The 27,495-nt window shown below is 40.7% G+C and overlaps 1 protein-coding gene across 3 annotated transcripts in view; it reads right to left on the bottom strand.

Annotated features, from left to right (window-relative positions):
- The window catches only part of CDK13 (cyclin dependent kinase 13), a 44,544-nt gene extending 17,437 nt beyond the window's left edge, over window positions 1–27,107 (bottom strand). For all 3 annotated transcript variants that reach the window (XM_054160994.1, XM_054160992.1, XM_054160991.1), the window contains exons 1-6: window positions 25,528–27,107; window positions 15,360–15,965; window positions 11,739–11,909; window positions 11,302–11,441; window positions 9,346–9,516; window positions 303–492 (exon numbers count right to left, since the gene is read on the bottom strand). In XM_054160994.1, the coding sequence (XP_054016969.1) occupies window positions 303–492; window positions 9,346–9,516; window positions 11,302–11,441; window positions 11,739–11,909; window positions 15,360–15,965; window positions 25,528–26,726 (2,477 nt within the window). In that variant the 5' untranslated portion in view covers window positions 26,727–27,107. The remainder of the gene's footprint in view (window positions 1–302; window positions 493–9,345; window positions 9,517–11,301; window positions 11,442–11,738; window positions 11,910–15,359; window positions 15,966–25,527) is intronic.
- Window positions 27,108–27,495: the final 388 nt, after the last annotated feature.

The raw sequence follows: 27,495 nt of genomic DNA on the forward strand, positions 1-27,495 counted from the left end.
ATGTCCTAAAATTCTGTTTTAATATATTGGAACTGGAATAAATTCCCCCCATACTTTCAGCTAAAACATTCATGTTGTAATCCTGCTGGTTTAACACAGACAAGTTTAACAAACAATTGTAGGATCCAGTATTAAGCAGTAAAATTTCCAGATTAATATTTTACAATTGATTCTAAAGAAATTAGGCACTCTATAAAAATAATGTTCTGCTAATGACTTAAAGCAAGTGAACTGTGAAGATTAAAAGATGTTAGTACATGAGGTTTGGTTTTTTTTTTACATACTTTAAGTAATATCCATACCTATTATTTAGTAGAATATTTGAACATTTGATATCTCTGTGCAAAAAGTTCTTCTTATGGCAATAGGCCAAGCCCTCCATCAGCTGTCTCATGAAAGACTTAATATGATTTTCATTGAAATGAACCAAACCAGATTCCAGCAGTCCCATCAAGTCATGGTCCATATATTCAAATACCAGGTAAAATGCACCTAGGAAAATAAATTGAAAGGGAAGGAGAAAGAAAGAGGAAACAAAGTATTTAAATAGCAGTCCAAAACATTGCTGCTCCTTACTTTCAGAGATTAGAAATACTTTTCACACAACTGTTTACATTTTCTGCAGTATTTAGAGCTGTATCTCAAGTCCAGTAACAGCAATGAAATACAGTGCAGTAAAAAGTTTGCATGGCATTGCTTTTTCCAGGTAAACAAATATTTGTGAAAGCAAACATAATGCTACCACATGGTACCTTAACCTAGATGGGCATCTACTCTCCCTGTGGCTCTCAATCTCTACACACTTCAATTAAGACAAACTGGGTTAATATTCCCCATGTAAAGTTTGAGGAGAAATCCAGAAACAAAATATGAATGGCATTAGTTCATCTGCCATGTTTTGGTGATTGATTTTTTTCAAGTGTTCACTGTGAAACTGGGTCAGAAATAAGCCCACCCTTCTCAAACTAAAAATACTTAAGGCAAGACAACATGAGAAAGCAGAGCTAACCTACTAGCAAGAGCAGCTCTGCAAAGACCAAATGTATATTCCAAGTTGCCACATATATACATTAAGCATAACAGAACTTAGTTTTATCTCAGATTAGCCTGCATAATTCCACAAATCAAGCTGTTACAGTCAAAGCTCTTTGCTGTACAAGTATTCTCAAACAGGAAGTGTGCTGAGTGCTTCAGAAGCAGCATTAACCCATCTCCAACATATCCACTCCAGTAACATGGTTTTTAGGACTTAATTTTCCCCCTTCTTAACCCTGTGGCACAGTCCCTGCAGTCCACTGGTGGCAATGCAGACACCACATTTGAGTGGATCTGTCTGCCTCCCGCTTTCAAAGGCTTCCCCCAAAGAGATTTCAAAGCCAGCACTCTAAATTACAAATAGCTTCAGCCCAACAGGTCTTAAGGATTATAGCTCCTAAAGAAGTGTCAATTCAGAAGCTGCTGAAAGTCTTGGAGCAATAATGAGAAGTCAGCTTGCCAGAACATACACAAATGCCATGGCCAAGTTCTAATGAATCAACTTGTTTTCTTGCATCATAGCTGAAAAGGGAGGAAAGAGTACTAAATCCATCTACTATTAAAAAAAAAAAAAGATTACTCATACAGTTAAACTTGTAACAGATCTGTCCAGCAGCAAAACCACAGGCCACTGCATAAGGCAACAGCATTAATTGGTTTATATGTAGGTCCTTTTGTCCTGCTGTATGTTATATAGTGGATCAAAATACCACTCAATCCTGCTGGTGTGTTCAGAGGAGGGGGAGCAGAAGGTGAATCAAGCAAGTACAACTTCCTGCCATCACTTCAAAAGGAACAAGTATCAGGAGCCATGAAGTACTCAAAGTCTGCTGAGTTACTGTATCAATAACTGAGTTCACCAGTGCAGCTCACCAGCTCAGCGTGGTAGAAGTACAGAGGCTCCTAAGCTTGGTCTTTCAAAACAGGATAGCTAGCATCTCCTGTAAGGTCTATCTCACTTGCAACTACTGAAGCATGAACCATGACACATTTTAAAATGCCTTGAAATAAAACACCTGATATTAATGCTGCAGTGCCAGAGTAATCTAGATATGCCCTTCGGAGGATGTCACATCAACAAAATTGAGGACCTTGGTACCTTCTTGCTCTGGAACACAAAGGAAAGTTAACCCTGTCATGGCAGCAGGCCACACTGTGTATACATGACAAAATCTGCAAAGGGTCAGTAGGATCAAAGATCTGTTTAGTGTGAACAGCTGAACACAGTCATCTTGTTTATATGCAAAGTAGGCTCCATGCCTTGAGCAATATCCTACTCTGCTACTAGCCCCCAGGATTTTTCACCACTATTCATAATCAGCAATCACAATACCCTTATGCAAAAAGGAAAGCTGACAACAATGGAGACAATTTATAGAAGAGAGTAGTACCTTGGAGATGACATCTGATTATTTATATTCCCTGCAACTCTCATTAAAAAACATACCCTAGAATGGTGTTAGTGATAGATGTTCCTTCTGTATCACAGCAAGAGCAAATGCATGGGTCCACTTCACTTGTGCATTGCTACCTATTTGCTACCTACATATTATACAAAGATAGAATTTGTTCTAAAAACTGTCAAAGCTGAATCTTCTTGGCTGGTTATGGGGAACTATTAAAATTGGTCTACTAGCCTTGGCAATCTAACCATTAAATCTTGATTTTCAGTATCACTTGAACTATATTTACAATGTTTGTAGCTGTAAAATAAGGTATAAAGTGAAATTGAAATGAAACTTCTGTTAGTTTATTCCTCAACAAACCTATAGAGATCTACAGACTTTTTCTGATAGAGACCTAGTGCTCTAGTCAACACAACAGTTACATTATTCCATTTGATCATTTCAAATCTGCCTTTCACTGGATTGGGGGGATCTGATCCTTCGTAACAAGGACAGAAGATACAAATATTAAGGAAATAGAAAACAGTCACAGAAGACTTCATAAGTGAACCACACACAATCTGTTTATGACAGCAAAGTCTGAGCTCTAGTTTACATCCTTCAGTTCAATCAAAACAAGTACCACACAAATATTCATCCTCAGAAAGGAAAATATAACAAACAATAAAGGAGCTTTCCTTTATAAGGCCAAGGCATTCAATAACTTGGAGGTTACATTTTAAAATTACCCTTTGTTTCACGATAATTTAGCCCAATATCTGCATTTCTGGAAGCGGTGTCCTAACACGTAAAGCTCTGTTACAGTAATGAACATGCAATTCAGATGAACCCAAAGTTATTTATTTAACATTACTCCTCTTCCTGCTGCTATGTTAAAGACCTGCACTTCCCAAAAAGTACTTGTGGGGTGGGAGGCAGCTTGCAGTTAATTTCTACATGATACCACAAAGCACTGGCGAGGGAGGAGTCACATCCTGGGAGCCCATTTCCTTTGCCAATAGCTCACCACTCATCTCCATTTCGTCATGTACTGAGATAATAAGAATCCTTAATGTCACTGCAAGTCCACAGAGCTGCTTCTGAATTTTGGTTAAGAGATAGCAGCTGAATCTGTTATGGCATGACAGTAAACAATGACGACTCACATGGATGGAAATGATCCTCATCCTACTCCTTTTGCTCCCACTTAGAAAAACTCATCTTGGTTAAGAGTCAGAAAGGGAGGCACTGGCTGAGACTAATGAAAAGATTAACACATTTCCTCTTCCTGTTTGTGTATTTGAAGTAACAGAGCTCTATCAGTTTTCTTATCCATAACATGCCATTAACTGGGGTATGACACTGTAAGGCTACGCATACAAAATGGAGAAATCAACAAAACATGATACTGATGATCTAGAAAAGCCAAAAGACTTTCTGAGGGGCTAAATCACCAGACAAAACATACTGTGCATTTTTGTGACACAGGCAGGCTCTGGACTCTTTTGGACTATCAAACTACACAGATCCAACCAAAGAGAGACATCAAGTGACACATTTGTTGCCAAAGTAAGATACAAGTGCTTTAGACTTGGGGGCAAGGAGGGAGGGAGGGAGAGAGCAGCATGGGAGAATAATCCAAAAGCCTACATAGATGACAACCCTTTAGCAAATTTTACCAAATTTGCCAAATATATTTTCATAAGGAAGGTGTTTGGGCTTTCTCAAAATATCTGATTATATAGAGATCAGAAGAATCAGGAGAACAGATGTGCCTTATTATGGGCACACTTTAATTCAGTCCTTGTATAAATGCATTACAATAGTATCTTGAAGTACAAAAATGCTTTACAAAAAAGAATCCCTCTGAACCAAATTCTAACCAAATTTTATGAAACAGAACTGGAAAACTACAATCTCTGATTCATAATAAAAAAATTCTCTTATTTTGCCGAAATGTGGACCAAGGTGAAAATCCACACAATTAAGTCCTCACTCATTCCAGACCAGAGCCCAGTACAGTACACACAAAGGGGAAGCACCACTTCAGCAGTCATGTCACTCCTGATAACTTAACTGTAGCACACAAAGTCTTTGGGTTAAAAGCTTCTATCAGCTCTTTTGGAAGCATCGAGGCAAACTATAGACCATGAGATGCTTCTGTAATTCAGTGCAGTTTGGTTTTATTCAGCTTCCCAGGAAACCCAGATAAAGCTAGCTATGACACAAGTAGAGAAGGAGCCCTGAAGTGCTCTGATGACTACAACTGCTGCCACACTCCTTCCAAACCACAACCTTTCAGACTAAGTATTCCTTTACAGCTGTGAGAAAGTAACCTGCTAGTCATATGAAGGAGTACCAGAGAGTAGTGTCCTTCTGACATATGTACCACCTTCATAGGCCTGAAAAGGTTTCATAATTTGTACTGCAACATCAGTTGAAAACAATCAAAAGTAAACTTAGCTCTTAAAATTAATTAGACACATGCCAAACAGATATTCTACACAAAGAACAAAAACCCACACATCTGTTTTGAGTCTCCCATGCCAAGTTTGACATCCTCCCCCTCAGGTTACCAGTTAAAAAAGCCTTCCCCAGTCAAAAGGCAGAAGAGGCATCAGACAGCACGCCTACGATGTTACATTCGCAGCAACAAAAGCTAAGTCAGGCACTCTCCAGTGTTTAGTAAAAACACACTGTGGCAGTCCTGTAGCTAGCATTTGCAAACAGCTTCTAGCTCTTAAAGATCCAACTGAGTAGTGAAGGACCATCTCAGGGGACCAAAGAAAGAGATGCCTAAATCAAGAGACTCACTGAGAAAACAAACCAGAGCTGATAAAAGCCTGAAAAAGGGCCTTTTATCTAACAATTCACTTTATAATTGATGAAGTAGCTCAATTAACTTAGCTTATGAGGTGTATAGATTTGAATATACCTAGAAAATAGTTGTTTTCAACTTCTGTTTTAAATCTTGTTATCTTTAATTACTGTTGCACAGGGAATGTCACACAAACTGTCTCAGACAAAAAAGCCCAAACACTGACAAGAGAAGATGAAGAACTTCTGCAAAGCACAATCCTCCTGGGTCCAAATGGATGTGAACTGAAGTCTGTGAACACCAACTCGAATTTATTTACAATACCATCAAACAAATAAAAAGGGAAAGCAAAGGAAAGTTTAGTTGTCAGTAGACTTGGTCATTAGCACCAACAACGTCAGGCTGTTTTTACTACTGTCACCAACTGACAGCCACAATTGCTCATGCACTAGCTCACTAGAAGAAAACATCTTCAACAAAAATAACCAGAGCTCTGAGATTTTTGGGGGGAAAAAAATTAATGGAAACCATAGCTCATCAGTGCTATCAAGTCAAATGAGGCTTTACGTCTCAAGAGAAGCAGAGGAGGTTTTTAAACAAGTCTGCTGAACATACTGTTAAGTCAGCTGTTATGCAGACATACACACACAAGACAAAAATGCAAACTGAGTCATGTGTTCCCATCGCCAAGCTTGTGTGTTCACCTACCTGCCTCTGATAGGAGAGAAATACACAAAATGGATGCTCCACCTCACCACACCCAACATCTATCTATTACCTGGCAGGATCACGCCTCAGATTCACAGATTGCACTGGGTTGGAAGGAACCTGCAAAGGTAATTTTGTCCAGGGACACCTCCGACTAGAGCAGGCTGGCCAGGGCCACATCAAGTCTGATTTTGAATGTCTCCAGGGATGAGGCCTCGACCATGTCCCTGGGCAACCTCTTCAAGTATTTTACCACTCTCACAGTAAGGAACTTCCTCCTTACATCCAACTTAAATCTATCCTGATCCAGCTTAAAACTATTGCCCCTCCTCCTTTTGCTACAAGCCCTTCTAAACAGTCCTTCCCCAGCCTTCCTGTAGGGCCCTTTCAGATAGCTGTAAGGTATCTCCAGAGCCTTCTCTTTTCCTGGCTCTTTCAGCCTGTCTTTACAGCAGAGGTGCGCCAGCCCCCGATCATCTTTGTGGCCCTTCTCTAGACCCACTCCAGGAGGTCCATGTCTCTCTTCTGTTAGGGGCCCCAGAGCTTCAGGTGAGGTCTCACCAGAGCAGAGCAGAAAGGCAGAATCACCTCTCTCAACCTGCTGGCCACATCTCTTTTTATGCAGCTCAGGATGCAATTTGCCTTCTGGGCTGCAAGTGCACACTGTTGGCTTATGTCTATCTTCTCCACCAGGACTCTTAAGTGCTCTTCTGTAGAGCTGCTCTCAATGTCATCATTCCCCTGCCTGTATTGATCTTGAGGGCTGCCTCAATCTAGGTGCAGGACCTTGCACTTTGCCTTACTGAAGCTCAGGGGATTAGTAATTAATAGTCAATAAAGTTCTTCTCCAACTTCACGATCAAGCATGTCTGGTGGGTAATAAAGACTGCAGAGTTAAAAACTCCAGATTTTCAGTATACCAGACCCATGTATCACCCAGACAATTGTCTATGTGCCAAATCTGTTCAAACAATATGGAAATAGATGGAAATAGACTTACAACATGTGTAATCTTGCAACTTCAGTGTGTTACATCTAACAGTTGGACTACAATAAACGAAATCTACTAAAGGTGTTCCTACTGATAAGCTTATACCCTGAAGTGCCCAAGATAAAACACAGATATACTTTTCTAGTATTTTGAAAAGCAAAATGCTGTTAAAAATGCCAAGCTACGACAGATACTCAAAAGTTTGGAAGATATAGGACTATGTCATATCAGAACACGTAGCACAGCTCGAAGTACCAGGACAAAGTTGTATAACATAAGCCATTGCTTGCTTGTTGCCATCTTTAAAAACATCCTTAAAACAAGTACTGTACAAAGCATGCCCAAAATTTACTGAGACCCAACCAAAACCACCACCATCTTAAGTGAATAAGCAGACAAGCAATAGATCAGGATATGACAGTCGGCATTAACCACAAAATTAAGGAGTAAAATTACCTATGTGTCAGCAGAAATGTTCACATTCCTGCTTTTACAAACGGGCTATCAGCAGGATTATGTAGGAGTTCTATTCCAAAGTTAAGCATATAACACAAATTAAGCACAAGCCCATTCATTGGAAGGCAAAAAACTTTGCTTCTACTGTAAGCTCTGCCTAAGACATCACCACCACTTTTAGAATAGTTCCTTCTTAAGCCAATCAGCCTACTTTGTGCTTGCAATGATTTACTGTGAAAATTACCTAACTTCCTCCCCCTTGCATTCATTCCCTGCAGACTACAATTTGGCCGCATCTCAGCTATAAATCCCCATCTCACAATCAACTACTCATTAGAGAAATACAGAATGATACACTGAAATTAAACAAACAGACAAAAACCCAACACCCAAAAGCAACCAACAAATTTCTATCTTTTTACAGACAAATCTTAATGGGACAGTCTCATTATCATGCTAATGCTTTCAAGAGACTATCAGAAACTAGTTTTATTCTACCATCACTAGAAAAGCCCCTTCCCTTGCAAATTTCCTGAAAATGTGCTTGTTTTAACAAGCTGTTCAGTAAGAATGAGAAACTAAATTAAAAGCAATATCAAAAGGACAAATGTAGGCTTGGACGAAAAAGAAGTTTTGAAATTAATGAGACACAGTTGGAAGTACACAAGAAAATTTGTACAATTCAGTCCTAGATGCACGAAACAGAAAGAGAGAAAATTAATTGAGTCATTAAGTATTAATTCATGGCTCAGTGTAGTCCCATTAGCCAAATAGGTTAGACCTAATTAAAACTCAGTACAAGATTCACATGAAAAGCCTAGACCTGCTGTTGTAGACTCTCAGGAATCAAAATGGGTGCTGACCACTGAACCTGCACATCTCTAGAGAAACTCTTTTGCTAGGTGTTTCTTACTTTGAAACACAATAAAAGCAGCATATCAGTGCTGTACAGCCTTCAAGGTATTACACTTTCTGAAGATGCTAGGAAAATAAAACAACAACTAATTCCTGCTTCATTTTGCCAGCCATCTCCTAACTCATCTCAGCCCCACTTGTATTTCTGCTGGCATGCAGCACTTCCTACCCACACTGATGCTGGGCGTGCCAGCTAGAAACCCAGGGAGAGAAAACACAGGTACCACACTCCAAACACTCTCCTCAGCCAAACCATGTATCAAACTGCCCACAGAACACTAAAATAACCCTGATAGGTTGACAAGACTTAGACCTAAATGGAAAAGGCTTCCAAACACAAAACGATCACCCCAACAACAAAAGTATAAAGCAGCAACACCACACAATTTTCACACTGCTTGCTGGATTCCCTAAGCTGAGGAGGTTGCAGTAACTCAAACACGCCAGATTTAACACTTAGTGAACAGAAACAGTAAAAATCTGTATGCCTTCTATTTGGAGAAAACCACCATCACCACAAAAATCTTGCTGTTCATTCTTTTCTTTCATCCTTCTTCTAGACATCAAGACACAGAAGCCAAATTATGAAAAAAAGTAAATGAATGACAATTCAAAGGAAACTTTGGCCTACAATGAAAAACATCTCCTCAGCACTGAGCCTACCATATTCTAGGACACAAGAAAACACTATGAGGAAAATAAAAGGCTAAAAAAAAGCTCACAATTAAGAATTTCCTACTGTTGCTGGCATCCCTAATCCATGTCAAGGAGTCAAACATCTGTCCTCTCTAGCATTAACTGGAATCAAGTAATACATTTTTTTATCCCACAAAATATTTGCAAAAATATTTCTATAAGCAAAAGGCATAGCTGAGTTAAATAAAAAACTTCTAACAGCAATTAAATCTAAATTAAAATCCCTAGTCAAGCATCAAAACCTGCAAACATACTCTCCAGTGAAGCTTAACTTCAAATCCAGCACAGCAGCCTACTGCATTAAGGAGCAAGAAGAGCTTTTCCCACATTATTGTATGTACCTTTGTCCTTTTTGAAGTCCAAAGCATCCTCTTTATCTGTCACTATTTCCTTCATGTTGATAATGCTTTGGTGATTAAGCTGTCGAAGAATCTTAATCTCTCGGATAGCTGTAATTGGAAACCCTTCCTTTTCATTATCCAGGCGAACTTTCTTTAGTGCCACCATTTCCCCTAGGAGAAAATGTAAATAAAAACATTAAGATTAGCAACCCAAACAGTAGGATTTAAAACTGGGCTTGCTTTCAAAACCCTTCACATTTGTTACCGTTTCTGAATGGACCAGGCAGTATGTTGAATGGAAACACAATTAACCAGTCTTGGGAAACTATGACACGGAGAAGCAAAACTATGACAATTTTCAGTCGCCTACTGTAAGAAGGCCTGTCTTCTCTTTCCAACATTCCTGAAATTCCACACCAGGGCTATCAGGAAACCTGCATAGAACAGTGATTATCAACAGAGGCCTATGTCTGCTCTGGATCTATAAGCAGAAGCATCACTACTACATTGACACTGAGGATGTATTTTCCTTATTATTTTAGTGCAGGCTTGTGGGTCGGGTGAAGCCGGATTCTGTAAAATAGCAGAAGCATCATCTACTCATGATGAAGGATATTTAAAATCTGTGTGGCAGCTGAACCATTTTGGTCTCGGAAGCTTATTGCTGTGTCTGGGAAGTTTATTGAGAGCACACACATCTCTGTCAGCTCTAAAAAAGCTTACACTACACCAGCGTATGTGATACCTGCACAACAGATTGCATTCCAGTATGACAACATCCACTTGCTCTGGAAACGCATTGCACAGCTTGTTATAAGGTATCTTAAAGGCCACAATGCCACTCTTTGCAGAGTTTGAATCCAAAGCTAGTGGAAGGTTTGCTGTAACTGTATGGACCCATTCAATACAGACAGCAACAACTCTGCTGGAGATTAAGAAATGACTGCCATTATGACAGGAATAAAAATTTAAATGTGCAAGGACAGAACTCCAGGAGAGCAGGAAGAAGCTCCTAATGATGATTTGCAGTGCTTCCCAAGGCAGAGGTAAAAAAAACCCAAAACAAACCACCAATCAGTGACAGCTCAACTTTGAGCTCACCTTGAAGTTCACAATCTGTGACAAGCACAGGGAAAAAGTGAAGAAGAAATTATTACACTGTTCACTCTTCTGGAGATCAGAAAGAATAAACTGAGGCTGATATGTGATTCTATGTATGCCAGTTACTGCTGAAGTTGAAAATTATCCACCATTCAACGCATGTACAAATAAGCCAGAAGGGCAAGCAGCCACAGAAAGAACCACTAAATGAACACAAAATGTTCCAGCAACACACAGCACTTACGAAGAATCAGTTTCACTACAATATCTATTCAGAAGCAGCGACAAGCACTGCTTGCTCATTTGACCAATAGTTCAACATGAAATTTAAAGACTCCGTCACTGTTGTAAAGCCAGTTATACTGCAAGAAAAACAGCCAACATACAACACTGCAGAGATATGGTGCACAGAGGCAGATTCTTTTCCTGCCATTGACTGGTGGCTATTGGAGTATGAAGAAGAAAAATGGCTAAACCTCACCCTTACATCCCTTCACAAACTTCATTATTCTTTGTCAACCTGCCTAGGCGCCATTTGGTCTCCCCAGAGTATTTACCTTCTCTTTTTCACTAGCTCAACAGTACACAATGTCCAAACTCAAGAAATAAGAATCAGAAGACAAGACTACTCAGTTGTTTTCAGCCGCAACTTCATAGGTAAATCATTTTCCAAGGCAGCAAAAGACAATTTCTGATTGAAAAAAATGCTAGATTCAAAACTCAACAAATCAACCAACAACTAAAAACCTTTGAAGCATTGTATGGCAGAAACGCACACATTTTACTCACTACAAAAACAAACAAAAAATATCCTGTTCAGAATTGTGTGATCAGATTTAACTTTTTGGAACTTACCTGTGTCTTTATCTCTGGCTTTGTACACTTGCCCATAAGTTCCTTCCCCAATAATACCAATGATGTCAAATTTATCCACACAGCGCTTTCCCCAGTCTATTTCTTTTTCTTTTGTTTCACCATGTCGTGGTCCACATATTCTAAAAAACAAGCAGCTTTTCTAAGAATAACAACTAATATATCTAAGGGTTTTCTGGACTTTGAAAGAAACAAAACCAAAAACCAGCACTATATATTTACGAAACCTTATTAGATAACTGCCCGCCTAGCATGAAGTGGCAATAAAACAAGCAGTTTGATTCAAGCCTCATTAATGATAAAAAAATCATTAAAAGCAGAAATAAATATATTCTTTTAGGAAAACAAAAAGTATTTAAAAAGAAAATATTATCACTTCTACTCGCTTGATAAGCTTTAAAAATGTCTAATCATCATACTTTGGTCTTCTCTTGTTGTGTAACGGAACTGCTGGTTTCTTTTCCTCAGGGCTTTTAGATAAGTCAGCTCCTCCAGGCAACTCAGGTGGAAGAGGCAAGTCTGCAAGCAGATGGCGAAGTTTCTTCTCTGTTTCTTTAGTTGACTTCACTGAAACATTTTCTCGCAAAGTACTAAAAAAGACAATTTTTCTAGTAAGTTGAACATAGCTGAATTATATTAACATACAAAAAGGAATACCTATAGGAATGTTGGGGGGGTTTAAATACATTTTAGGCTGTCAACACACCAACGTTTGCAATCTCTGCTCTTAGAATTTGCAGGACTTTGATTTATTCTTTAGAAGATGCATGGCTAACTACCAAAAGTCCACTGAAATCCTAAAATCAGAACTTTTTGGTGAAAGCTGAAGTTAAACAACACAGCAAGCCTTACCAGGCCAGACTTCTGCCACACAACCTTCTAGATGATTCAGGATCTGCCAGACAATGGAAGTGCAGTAGTCAAATCTGTAGTTTGATATCTCATATTAAAAAAAACAACCCACAATCCTATTCTTTATAAGGTTGCTCTCCAGAAATGATGAGTTTTGGGGTTACAGTAACACTGCAGGGCATTAAGAAGTAGTCCACACCACCCTGTTTACAGATGCCAATCTCATACACTTGCCAAAACACTTTATATTCAACACCCTTCTAGTGACCTGCATGTAAATCACGTGGGGGAAAAAAAAAAAGATTAAAAATTGACTATGTGTTTTTCTGCCGTGGGTTACTGATACCTGATCATTTTTTAATCATCAACCATAATTAGATAACAGATACCAACAGTCAGTCTCCTCTTGAGAAAAATACCCCCAACATGTACAGCAATATATTCCTCTAACAATTACTACACACAATAATGCTAGAGACACTCTTTCAATTCTAATGAGGAAATTCTTGATGCAGGATGTTTTTTCAAAGGCATGCTTCCTTTTCACTAGGGCTTTCTTTACTTTAGCTAGTTGTGCAGTTACTGCATATCCTGCAATTTGAAAGCCACGACCATCTCTCAACTTCATAAATTACATGACTGTTTCTTCCCACCCAGGACTCTCATGCAATATTCTCTCTTTATGTTCAACCTTTGTCATTGCACCAAGAAAACTTTCTGTAATGCTTTGAGGGGACATTTTCCAAAACAACTGCATTTTGCTTCCCCCTCTGGGAACCTTTTCTGAAGTTCTACTGCAATTTTTTTACCTGATTAGTTTCACAGATAAAGCAGTATCTTCTATAAATTTAAAGAATTTGCTATCTTCCATCATGGAGAATTCATATATTCTTTCTTACATTAATTGCAATTAGCAATCTTCATATATTTTTTTAAGCATTCTAGTGTTTCATGTACGTCCTATGCTTCCCCATTGCAACAGAACACTTGAATGTCTTCCACCACTTCTTCAGCCTGCCACTGCCTGAATTTAAAGAGGCACCTCAACAAAGCATTTACTACCCTCATCTCAGATCTAATGGTTAACATGCCATAAAGAACAAACCACCTTTGAACAGCTCATGTAATTATCAGAGTAAAGAAAAATTCTTCAAGTTCAAATACTTGTATTTCTCTCAAGATTAGTACCTCTGAACTTCCAATATTAGTGAAAACGCAATACATGAGAGGTTCTGAAACAGATTTTAGAAGTGGAACAGTAAACAGAAGCAGCCTAGAGCAGCTTTTTTCCGGATCTGTTAAATCACACATCACTGACCACCAGAAGTCTTCCCTTTCATTTAATCTACACAGGGGCTTTGCACCACTTCTGTTCCTTCAGAGGGTTTATTTGTGGGTTTATCACTCTCACTGAACTTGACAACTGACACAACATTATGAACCAGCCAGTTCTGCAGAGCACCAAGCTTTCTTTCTAGGCACAATTTCCCCATAGTAACTCCAAGCTCAGGATCAATGCCTTTACCCTCTTCCCCTCAAAAAGACATTGATCATTTGTCTTTGGTGACGTAAGCTTTACTGTGACTTCTAATCACAACCACTCTGATCTGAAATTTGTAACATCCTATAGGAAAACTAAGCAAAGCATAAATAACGTTCTGTTGCTTATCATTAATTGTTCTAATACAGCTGCCTGCAAGAATTAACTTCTTTTTTCTGGAAAAGAGAATGAGCCCAGTGCTGGAAGAAGTACAGCATAAGTGTAGCTGAACTCCTCTGTGCAGTTTAGCTATACTTAACAACGGTATTACAGGAAAAATACTAACAAGGAGAAGCAGCTAGTCAGCTGCAAGATGAAATCTCATTTATTATTATTGAAATTAACACTAGCCATATATTTAGTTAAACTAGTTTGGATAAAACAGCAGAACTTGAGAGCAAGTAACAGTGTCAGAAATTCTGTTTATCTAGAAAAGATGGTTTTGTGAAATTTAAATGCAACTTTATATTCACTACACAGAAATGATCCTGAACAACTGGAATGATGTTTGCTAGAGTGCTGAAAAGCAAGAAACAAGACTTCTCCTTTTCTGCTAAAAAAATCCTATCTGTCCAATGCTTCACTAGATTATAATTATTTGCCAAGTTAGCCCAATGTTTAGCACAGCATTAAATTACTAGCAAGCATAAGAGAAAAATTTACACCTCTAGTTATAACTAGTTCTAATAATCCAAGAAACACTATACACTTCTCAAAGAACAAGACAGGCTAGTTTCACAGATAGGGAATGCCAATCAAGTACTTCATAAGGTTTTGAATTTTTCTTTTACAGCTTGATTTTTTTAGACAGATATATCACATATCAGTTATTACTTCAATGCTAAGAAATTCTCTTGTTGTGAGAAGGTGACTTTTTTCTCCATGTGTGAGAGGCTTGAAACACCACGAGTTAAAAAAAGTAACTTTTCTCAACTTCATCACCAGACCAAAATAAAAATAGTAAATTCCAGCTCAACAGCATAATCCTCCAACACAAATCACAGCAGGTCTCTGTTAGGACTATGATGAAATATAACGTAGTCTAAACTCAGATAACATTTCGAACATGGACATGGATTTCTTCACTACAGACCAATTTTTATGATTCAAAAGTAAACACAAATGACAAGCCATGATCCTTGATTCTATTATAAACACTCAATACTCATCTATAAGATAAATTATATTAAATAATGAGCAGTTATAAAAAAAAGGGAAGAAAACCTTTACCTCAAACTCCAGATAATTAAAGAATTTTCACATACTGCTACTGAATTCAGCTTTTCCATGGAAGCATATACATGTCCACATCAGGCTTGGAATCCTGACTGTACCCTTGAGTTAGTCCCAAAGCTATTATGCACCAGTAATTGCAAATAGTCTCTTTAGTATCCTTTTTATTGAAAGATTTCTCTTAGATGAAATCCTTACCTTTTCAAGAACCAGTTAAATCCTTTTAACACAGAATTCCTTCACTAATATTTGCCAAATTAAACTGAGGAGCAAGAACAAGCTATCTAACAGCCTGATCTAGCAAAGTGATTCATATTTACTTTCCAAAGGAAATAACATTGATTTAAAAAACAAGGGACAGTAACAGCAATAATAAAAAGGAACAAACAACCCCAAAACCTATGTGACAACTCACCTATCCGTTTCTTTGTCTTCAGGCAGCATGGGAGGCAAAGGCAAAGGTGGCAGTGTGGAGGTTGGTAGTGCAACAATTCGATCCTTCTCCTTGGTTACTACACTTGGTGTACTTGGTTTGCTTTTCTCTTTTACAGTGACTGGTGGCTGTTTTACAACAGTTAATTTGTTCTCTTTTACTGCTGTAGGTTTCTGTTTAATAGTTTTGTCTGCAATTAAATTATTTTCCCCTTTTGTTTCAGGAAGTGAGACCTTTGTTTTTGCCTTGTCATTTTTCACATTTGCACTGCTTGTAGGAGAAGGTGTATGCTCCGTTTTTATTTTCTTCAGGTCCTTTACATTGTTCACTTGGGGTGCACTTGCAGCAGCATCCGTGGTTCCCTTGGTAGGTGTTGAAGTATTGGAAGCTTTTGCACTGGCCTTGGCTGCCTCTGCAGCCCTTGCTTTTTTGTTTTTGTTCAGCTCAGCAGCCAGGCTACTCTTCAGAGTCAATGTACTAGGAGAAATACTTGAGTGACGACTTCTGGATCTAGACAACCTGTGCCTGCTACGAGACCTTGAGTGCCTTGATGAATATGGACTTCTGCTTCGAGATTTTGCTGATCTCCTGTTTCAAGAAGTAAAGATTTACCCAGTTACAATGTAGTCTAATTGCTCTTCTCGTGTTATCTGCTCTTTTGACAAACTAGTTTTATTAAACCGACTATTATCACCATGTTTATAAAACAAACCAGAGTCTATGAAAGAAGAAATATTCTGCCTTAAAAATAATCTTAAAAAAATAATCTATGGAGTTAATTGATCAAGAGTCTACTTCTAAACAGGTTATTAGAAAACTTTACATGTTTCTTAGATCTAGCTGCTCCCATTAAAGAACTGCAAAATACAATTATACCTATAGGACAGGTATGTTCCTTTCTCCTCACTATTTATCAGAGATATTTTTCTTCTTTAAAGAAAATCTGATTCTATCCAACCTGTGCAAGCATCTTTAGTATGTATGTTAGAGGAAAAACACAGCTGGCTACATAACCAGAATTCAACAAAATAAAATTAGTGTTACAACATGACAAGAAAAATCTAAGCAGAACACTGAAACAGTAATCGTGGCCACTTCAAGTTTCATTTTCACAGTTATCATTAAAATAAGTTTAGTTGGAAAAAAACTCAAAACACTGAATAGTAAAGGCTGTAATGTAACCAACTGAAAGATAGCAATAAACCTTAGATAAGCAAACATCACCTACAAGACGGCCTGTGTTATACCTGCATAAGAATACAGAGACTAACGGAAAAAGGAAATAAAATCTAAGCCACCTACAAAATCATAGCAGTAAAACAACCTAGAAAATGAGGGTGGGAGTGAGGACAAATCTTAACAGTTGGAAAAGCAAACTTCTACTGTGTCATTAAAAGTTTCAAAGGAATATCCTAATTTGCCTGGTAGTAGATTTGATTCAGTTCATTAAAAATCAAAAGAGAAAAAAATTTAATTGAAGTGAAGGGCATGGAATAAGTAAAGTAGCATAACCCACTGCTACCACACAGAAGAGTTATAAAATAAATGAAATTAGATGTTTTTAATCCATTTTACCATACTAAGAATAGCAAGTACTGCCACCAGATTTACAAGTATTTTCTTGATTACAGTTTGGTGGAAATCTCTCTTGTCTGACTGTAACACTTGAAGGGGAGAAAAAAGTATAATGGGGGGGGGGGAAGTATTAATCAGCTGGACAAAGAAAGTATCAAGCGGTAGCAATGGTGATACTCTTCTATCTTTAAGAAGTCTTAAGAGTTCCTAAGATAGCACCGGTGTATGGAGACTGCTGAAGCAAACAAAAAAAATCACCACAAAACCAAACCAAACTAAATCAACTCGAAGCCAACTACAGTATTTATGGTCAGAACTATCCACCTCTATGACAAATTTAATTTTGGTAACAAATTAATTCCGCTCCAATTCTCAACAGAAGAAATTACATTTCAATACTTCAAGTGAACAGGTATTTAATATAGCACAATATTTTTTCTCTTATGCATTCAGTATTTACTAATTCACATTTATTCCCTACATTAGAAAAAGAACTCTTTCTAAAGCAACATAAAAAGTCATCAGGAGAAATCAAGATTATGTAAAAGTGACTGAAAAACGATGTGTGGATATGCACAATGTATACTACAGCTCAAGCTTCAAAATTCTAGGTGAAACTGAAATTCATTCTTGAAAGAAAAGAAAAACAACATTAAACCCCAGATGAGGACAGCTCTTGGAAACTAATGCAGTTCAGTTCCATGCCAGGATGGAGGTTTTATGGAATTTTCTGGCATGGCAGGATAACAATGACAGATGGCAATAACAATCATTATCATAATAACAACCACCATAATTAACAGGGTTTGCACTTTAATTTTTTAGGAAAAAAAAGCTGCATGCACAATTCTGCTCTCTGAATTTTCAACCAAAACTTTAGGGTTTGGTTGACTTTACTAAAGAGATACTAATGTCCATGCCCTTTACAAACTAAATAAAAACATAACCTTGATCACAAAAATGCCTTTGACAACTCACTTCTGCTCCATTATGAATCATGTTGCTGAAGTTCTCTTCTTATTATTAGGTTTGAAATCTAAGTACTTAGTACAAAATTTTCAGAGGTTTGGCTGAACTGGTGAAAAAGTTCCATATTGCAGAGTTAAGATGGGGTAGCAGGAAGAAAAAGCAGGGATGAGAATATCCAGACAATGCAGGCACTTCAAATGCCAGGCCAGAGCTCTTCTTGTACCGTTATCTCACTTCCCAATAGGAATGATGATCTCAGGCAGAGGTGCACTGCTACAGATCCAGCTGTTGAGTCAGTGTAATTGTATTTCTCCAGCATCAAGCCCAAGCTAACGAGATCCATTAGTTCTAAACTGACTTCTATAAATGGCACATCATTTGCGAGGATGTCACTGACCTGTCCTGGAAAACATCTGCTTGTACATCTTGTTCCTAGCTCGGCTATTTTAAACTGACACTCACTCCAATTACCTGTAGAACACGGCCTCATTCCAAGGACCTCACTGTAATCTGTACTAGACTTAAAATGTGCCCTAAAGGTCTGAAAATAATTTCTATTTATTTCATTACCACAATTTCTGTTGGGGGGGGGGGGGAGGTGTGAGGGGGAGGGACGGTTTTGTTTGCTTTGAAAAGTGCCTAATGTAAAGATGGTAATCTATGTCACAAACTGAAATGCAGACGTAATTCTACATGCACTGGGAAAGAAGCAGCAGCTGAAAACACTACAGCTGCTGAAAGACAGTGCTTCATCGTAAAACTGTTTCAGCTCTCCTTTGTTTCAAAATAAAATGGGCTCATTTAGATCACCACAAAGGACGAAATGAGAAAATCTGTTCAAATTAGCAACTACTACTGCTCACCAGATCAGCTACCATAACTTGGTGGGGAAGAAACAATTTTGGAAAGCTGGGACAAAAATAACTTAAATCTTTATGCTTTCTTCAAAAACAAACACATACAGAAGCCAAGCAGTGACAGTGAATTGATGTATTTATCAACATTAGTCAAGAGAATCTGCAATGTATAAAAGCTCATAAAACAAAACCAAAAGCACCCCACACAACAAGAACCCCCAACTACATTCTCCATCCCAGATTTCAGACCCTAAACAACAACAGTGTAACTTTCTCAAGTCAGAACTGCATCCATGTGTGAGACAGCTGATACATTTGTACACAAATACTTAAGTTCCAGTACATACTACAGCCCCTAACCGCAGCTCAAAATTACAGTAGCCTAGTTATGAAATATGTTGCCACAGTATAATCCCTGTGCTGGTTTAAATAATGAAAATCTTATGTAAAATTTATTTTGTGTGTCTGCAAAACAAATTTATGTTGTGTTACACAGTGTGTGTCTGTGCTAATAATAACTAGAAGCTCCTTTGGCATCCCACAGACCTTTGCAAGAATCATTTGCTGAACCTTGTCCACTGGGCTAGACCCAAGAGCTAATGCAAAACCACTTTCAACTAAAGAGACAAATGCTGAATCTTAAATAAAAGGCAGCTTTGTCAAAGTGCTGGTTATTCAAGTTACAATGATAAAATATGCTGGTTTTGCAAACCTAATGATCTTTTCAAATATCGCTTTATTTCATCAGTGTTAGTTCCAAAGACCCAAGACAACCTTCAAGGCTAGACAAAGATTACATAGGAGTTTCCATCTATACAAGTGGCACAACCCCCAAAACTCTGGACATTTACAAGCTTTCCCTCAGAAGTCTAGTACAGAGCTCAGAAACACTGCCTTGTACACAGTGGAACCAGCCAATTCACTGTTGAGCGCTAACACTCATTTGACATACAATCAGAGCCATGGTAGCACAGATACCAGCTGACACAATAATCGGTGTCTGCCATTTAACAGGACACTGGTACTTTACTGGGATCCTGAAAACAACAGGAGAGGCATCTGATTCTGAATCTTTCAACAGATTTCTATTAAATGTGTGCGCATATACACAGATATGAAGAGCCTTATCTGACATTCACCACCAACTATTCATCTTTAATTAGGAGTTTGTTTTTAACACAGTAAACAAGAACAAAAGAACAGTGGCTAAAACCGCACAGAACTGTGTTGCAAATGGCAGGCAAATCCAACAAAACAATCTGAACTTCTTTTTCCCAAGCCTGAAGAGATCAAGAAAGAGTACTAAAGCTATGGGCCAAATCACAGTCTCCCTAATAAGAGACACCAGCATCTGCAGGTAACACACATGGGGAGAGACTACTAAAAAACCCCTAAGGTAAGTTTGCTTCAATGCACCTTCCAGTTTGCACAAAACAGGCATTCAGCCTCATTTACACATACTTTTGCCAGATTTAGCCATAAAGAGTCTCCTACAAGCATACTGAATTCACTTCACACAGGTCTATGTCCATCTCTACAGAAACAATAATTGCCAGACTTTGTGACATGCATTAAACCGCTTCCAAACCATGTAGAGATTTTGGTATATTTTTATATATATTGAATGGGGAAAAAAAAACACAAACCCAAAAAAACCAACAACAACAAAACCACTAACTTGCCTAAAACCCCCACCCCAGGTATCACTAGGACAAGTTTGCATTAGAAGTTCTAAATCTGCTTCTTTTTCTTCCCCAGAGATGGCAACAAAGGAGACTGTAAGCACAACTACATTAACTGCAAAGAGAAATTGAAGTAATTACATAGTATTATCTGTAGCTATAAAATAAAACCAATAAAAAATGTTGAAGACACTATCTACAAAACACATGTAAGATAAGGCAGGTTTTAAAAAAACTGATAGAGGAAGAAAGCACTAGTAAGGAAGTCACCCTGAAAGCAAAACTCAGCACTGCTTTCCTGCATTTTTCAGATAGGAAAAAAAAAACAAACACAACCAAACAAACAAAAAACCCCCTCATACTTTTAATTTTTGGGGATTTTTTAGTTTCACAGAGGGGAAAAAAATTTTGGTTTCAGTATCACAGTTTTTTTCTTTTTAATATTTTCTTGCCTAGCACCCTAGCCTTCAAACCAAAGCACTATTGCATTTTCTCTCTGCTTCAATAATACAATCTTACTTATTTGCTGTAAACTAAATAAATAAATAACAAGCTACTTACCATATCAAAGTGTTACTAGTTACAAGTTTCTAAACTGTTACAACATGCCCCCTTCTTCTACCGCATGTCAATGATTAAAATCTTTACCAAATAGTAATTTATTAATTATTTAAGTCTGCTGATGCAATATTATTTACATTCTCAAACACAGAATGAAAGAATTCCAAATATCAAGTTAAAACTTCAAGTGCTTATTTTACTCTCTTGATATTCCAAAGTATAAGTGTTACGCATGTCAGATTTCCAGGAATGTTTCTCACTAGGCTTATATGTTGGGGTTTTTTTCCTTAACATGCTACTGTTCTCTAGGTGCTTCTCTCTTTCCCGTTCCAATTCTCCTTCTATTTTAATACTAAAAAATAAATTTTAAAAAAGCTTATTGGCCAATCAGAAAAATCACGTGTTATCTTCTCATGTTTGTAAACTTGAAAACCTCTTTTCTTCTTAACTGCTTTAACAACAAGCTAAAGCCAACATGCTAGTAGTCAGCTACGCGTGTTACCTAAGTGCAGAGCTGAACAAGGGAATTGATTTTGTCAGTTATTTTTTGACAAGATGTAATACAAAGGGATTCCTGTGAATAAGACTGAAAAACAAGAAACCGAACAGACAGGGAGGTTAAAAGACCCACTGCAGCCCAGCTCTTTCATTAGCTACTAGTGAATGCTGCACTACCGACTAAGCACTGCCATGTTCCCCTGCATAGTAAGGTCACAGTGTATTTGAAAAGGGAGACCTGAATTTAATCAATTCAATTTAATCTGCTTCACCACAGATATTCCAAGACATTTATAATCACTCAGTAACATAAACCACGTTAGCAAAGCATTCTAGTTCACAGCACAGCTTTTCTATGTTGCCCTTGTAGGCAAACATATCCCTCATTTCTTTAAACTATAACAGTTAACAGTGCTCTCACATTTGATACCTTATTAATTAATTTTATTTATTTTCCCTATGCCTTAGTTCAAGGTTACGTTCTAAGCAGCTCTGCCACCAACCATTTACTCAAACTGCTTTGTGCATGAAGATGGCATGACTTGCCTTGCCAATTCAAAGTATAAATCTCTAAAAGGGTCTCAAATACATACAACAAAGGAATACTGAAGAATTCTGAACATGAATTTTGCTTCTTAAATCTGCTATAGAACCCTATGAACACTGCCTACAAAAAAAAAATCAACCAGCAAAAAGTCAAGTTTCACATTTTAAATTCTGCAAAACTCAGTTTCACTGAGCAAGATTACAGAGTTTTACGTAAACAAGCAAGCAAACAAACAACATCTACTTTCACCAAACAAGGGGGAAAACATTCTGAAAACCTTTCTTACTCCTTTAAGTCCTAAAGTGGCAGAATTACTGGACTCAAAGTTGGGGTTTTTTTTAATACCAATGTATGAAACTATGTCTTCTTGTGAAGTAGGCATTTACTAGCTGAATATTTATTCTATAATTTTCCTTATGGTTGTTTTAGTTTCACATAGAAATGTTCCATATTTTGCAGAGCCTCGCTACTATAGACTAGCAACAGCCACAGAATGAGATAGGTCTACAGTAGCAACACGAAATCTTGTCTTTTTCCTACAAGCAACATCCAGACACACAGTAGTACTATGCTTGTAGTGCCCCACCCACTTACTTTTATCTAGGCAGATGGGTAGGTGTATCCAAACTTGAAAAACTGTGATTACTCCTCTGTACAGCTAACTGAATTAAATGTGTGATCACATAGCATATGACCTGACTTAAGTTATGAAAAATAGTTCTCTTCCTACAAGAGGTTCCTACTAGTTTCCAAAGAGAGACTATGCTTAATTTTGTCAGTCATGGTGGTTTTCTTCATTTTTGCCCATTCTGCTTTTTTCCTTGTTTTTTTTTTTTTTTTAAATCCAGTCATCTTATCAGAAAAATTAGTATCATGTACTTTAGTATTACAGAAGAATTTCCAGCTTGAAAATGTTTCCATCTTGAAAATGTGCATTTGCTTTAGAACATCTGTGTTACTAGCCACAAAAAAACCAACCTAATAACACATCCACCAGTGGTAAGTAAAAAAGTCCAACAAGTGCAAACAGCTCAATTGGTTTGTTGAAACCACACATTTACTACTATTATAATGGAAAAGGAAATTAGTCTACCATTCAGAGAATCTTCCAAGTGTGGAATGCATAACTAGCATCTTTTCTTCTCTTTAAAATCTACCTCCAGGCAGCATCACAAAAAGACAGTAGCCCGAGTCACTACTGCCACTCAGAACTCACAGCAACTGTGCTTCTGCTTGAGAAAACCAGGGATTCAAATGAGCGAAGATGATTTCATTTGTTCTCTTCAACTGTTTACCAGAAGTTTCTCTCTCAGCAGCTCAGAGACCTAGATGAAAAATCAGCACTCTAGGCACGAGCTTTCCCAGCATGCTGGAATCACTTAATTCTTGTTTTCTACACACCAAAATAACTAGATAATTCATGTAACACTAGAGAAGATGTATGAAGATAGAATGAAAAGCGCAAAAAAGGCTTGCAGCCTGGAACGCTCAGTCACATACAAAGTTCTCACTGTCTTGATGACACTACAGCTGGATACAAGCTCATAATTAAGTCTCTAAATCATCCAGATGAGGACGACAGGTGCTGTAAGAAGCTGCTGCCTTGTGAAATCATAATACTGTATCAACGCTATGACCACTATGCCATTACCTAAACAGCACAGCAAAAATTGTCAGCATTTTGGGCACAGTACCACAAAGTCAAGCTAAAAAAGTGATTGTGACACAGTTTTGTGTGGCTAAAACAATCATATAAATACCTTCCATCTTTATTATCCAAGCGCAATATACATGAGTAATAGCAGTATGGGAGCAAGGAAACACTGGCTTGCATTTCTCTACACCAGGCAAACATTATGAACAATTGAGCTTATCTTCACACTTCTACTTTCTTTTGTTTTCTGTGAAAATGACATCTTTGCAAGGAATGCCACATCAGGACAAACCACCTTTGCTTTGTACATATAGCAACCTCTCCTTTTCACTCCAATCCCTCTCCAGTAAAACAGACAATCTTCGTTTTGTTGAAGTAATTTATCTCTATGCAGTTCAAGGTGGGATGCAAATTAGTTAAGCTTGCAAAGAGGAAGGAAAGGGTGAAGCCACAATGCTAATGCCTAGAAAAAGACCTGCAACTCAAGGAAGATTTGCACTTACCACTGAGAAAATACAAAAATCAGGAGATTTAAACTCTTGTACCCACTTCCAACAGGAAAAAAAAAAATAGAAACACAATGCTCCTAACAAAACTATGTTCTGCAACTGTCCCCTAGACAACATCTCCTCTACCTTCTACCACAACCCTACCCATCAGTGCTTAAGAGAGGATTCTAAACTAACTGGGCTGTCAATCTGACTTAATACACCTCCTGGTAAGTGCAAACCAGTGCAACTTTACTTCTTATTAGTAGCTTTCTTATTCCAGGATACAAGCATCTGCAGAAAATAATCTGATTTCTAGTGAGTGTAAGTCAAACTGCACACTCAATATTCCTGCTATTCTATCATTCAAATAGATCTTGACAGTGTTCTTAAACCACTTGTAACTGGCTCTCACAGAACAAGGTGCCATTATTTTGGAGCACGCACAGCTTTTTCTGCTTGAAACACCAATGTTGACAAAATTATTACATGCAACAACACCTTAAACAATCACTGTTTTTTTTCCCCCACAGGTATCTTTGTTCTATCCCTCTAAACAAGGTAAGACAGTTTTGTTACTTTGCTTTTTAAAGAGAATTCCATGCACACCCTGGAGGACAGAAGACTCTACCAAAGGGCAGTGAAACATGGGAATGGCTCAGCATCCTCCCAGGGTACATTGTGGGACACCTTAAATGGGAACTGATGCAAAGGGCTCATCAGAAAGACCCAATAACAGTTCTCAGGCAACCCACCAGATAATGCCTTGTAAACAAAACTCTTGTCAGCGGCATAGCAAATCACCTGATACAGTTAACCCTGCATCCCAGATGTGAACTTAACTAAGCCTTTAAACAACGAGGCAACAGTAAGATTCCAAGAAAGAGATAAAAATCCTCAGTTAGAAGCGCATGCTAAGCAAATACTTTAAATTCCCGGTGTTTTGTTGCAAGTTACAGTATTTTGAAGAGCTTTAATTCCACAATATCATTTGCATCTGATTAGATATAGCCCATCTTTCCCCTCCATATAATATTCAAGAAACCAGAGCAACGTTGACCTTTGCACTCCAAGTTCCCACTAATAAGAAAATTATTTGCACGCACGCATCTTTTGCCCCAAGACAGGACAGGCAGATCATTGTCCGCGTCCCGCTCCCCTTCCCCCCACCCCAGCTTTCTGGTAACAAGAGGGAGGGCTTTTGTTGCTACATATAAGCCTCCCCTCCAGCCCAGACCCAGCCATGGTCACTCTCCTTCACCCACCAAGCACCCCGCCCCAGTACTCCTCTCCCACCTTCTCTTCAGGCCCGGACTTACCGGATAACGGGGCTGTAGGGGCTCCGCGACCGACGCCAGCTGCTGTACGGGCTGGGTGACACATCTCCACCACGCTCGTAGGAGCTGTGCCGGCTGTAGCTGGGGGAGCGGCGGCGGCTGTAGGGGCTGAGAGGCGAGCGGCCGCCCACTGGGCTGAGCGACTTGCGGCTCCGCTGACTCTGCGAAGAGCGGTGCAGCGGCGGGCTGTCATCCCGGCCGGGGCTGGGGGAGGATCGCTGCCGCCGGTAGGCCTTGGGCTCAGGCTTGTCGTCTCGGTAGGCCTTCGGCGGGTCTTTGTAAGCCGACGGTGGCTCCTTAGTCGCTTTAGTCCGGCTCCGGTGCCCTTTGCTCTCCCGTTCTTTCCTGCCACTGCTGGGAGAGGCGACGGAGCCCTTCCTGCGGCCGTCGCTGCCGCTGCTGCTCTTGAGTCCCTCTCGGTCCTGACCCCCGGTGTGGTTGTGGCGGCTGCGGGACTTGGAAGACGAGGAAGCCTCGGCTCCCCCTCTGCCCCCCGACGCCCCCTCCTGCTGCGACTTCTCTTCCCCCCGCCGGCGGTGCTCCCGGTGCCGTTCCTTGGAGCGGCCGCTGCTGCTGCGGTGCTCCCGGCGGGACCGGCTGCTACGCTCCGCCTCGCCCCTCTGTCGCTGGGCACCACCGCCTGAGGAGGAGGCCGGGCTCCCCCCGCCGCTGGCCGCGCCGCCACCGGCGGCGCCGCCGCCCACCAGCCCTTCGGACTGGGAGCTCACGTCGTCGTACTCCTCCACCAGCGTGCTCAGCCCCCCGCTACCGCGCCGCTTCTCCGCCTCTTGAGTCGCGCCGCCGCCGCCGCCGCCGCGACCCCTCCGCCGCTTGTGCCGGGAGCCCGAGCGCCGCTTGCCCCGCGGCCGCTTCCGCTCCCCACCGTCCCCGCAGCAGGAGGAGGCGCCGGTGGCCGCCAGGAAGAGCAGAGACTGCGGCGGCAGCGGCGGCTGCAGGAGCGGGGGCTGCAGGAGGGGCGGCTGCAGGAGCGGGAAGAGCAGCGGGTGAGGGGCCGGCGGTGGGGGGGGAGGCTGCGGCTGGGCCGCGAAGCGCTTCCGTCTCCTGTGATGCAGCCGCTTCTTGTCTGCTGCTGCCTCCACAGCCGAGCTGCTGCCGCCGCCGCTCCCCCAGCCCCGGCTTCCCCCACTCCCGCCGGCCGCCGCGTCCGAGGTGCTCGGCATCGAGCTCACTCACGGCCGAAGACGAGGACGCGGCCTAGGGTATCCCGACGACGACGACCTCAGGGCGATGCCGGCGCCATGGAGACCCGGCGCCACACAAACACACGGGGACACCCGACGGCCGGCACCGGGGCCTCGTTCACTTCCTCGGTCGCTCTCCAGCCGGCTGCCAGGGCCCGGCCCGCCTCGCAGCCCGCCTAGCCGCACCGCCTTACATGGGGCCGCGCCGCCCGCGTTCAGGCCGAAGTTCGGGACGGGCGCTGGCCGGCTCGACGGCGGAAACCTCCCGCGGGCCCGGCGCGGCCTCCCGCAACGCGGAAGTGTCTCCTGGTGGCGGCCTCCTCACTCCATCCCAGGCCGCGGCAGCCTCATCCGGCGCCGGGCGGCGCTGTACGGGGGTACTGGACGCAAGATGAGGGTCGTGGGATCGTCGCCTCCTCCCTCACCCGTTCCCCGTCCGGGCTATGGGGGTCAGGCCGTGCCGGGCTACCTTCGGGCGGGGTGTCCGAGGCGGCGCGCGGCCCTGCGCTGGCCCCGAGCCCGCTTACCCTGCCAGGCGGGGTCCCAGGTGCCCGGTCCCGACTGGCCAGCAGTGCTAGGGTGGCCTGCGCTGTGCGCGCGGGTGACACACGCAGACACACGCACCGGGGACACGGCCCGGCGGCGAGGAGCGCATGCGCGGGGCCGGCGGCGGAGTCGGGGGGGCCGCGCCCTGCCAATCGCGCGCGGAGCGGCCGCCCTCGCCCGCATGCCCGGAGCCGGGAGAGCC

The sequence above is a fragment of the Dryobates pubescens genome, chromosome 4 (assembly GCF_014839835.1).
Source record: "Dryobates pubescens isolate bDryPub1 chromosome 4, bDryPub1.pri, whole genome shotgun sequence".
NCBI lineage: Eukaryota > Metazoa > Chordata > Aves > Piciformes > Picidae > Dryobates > Dryobates pubescens.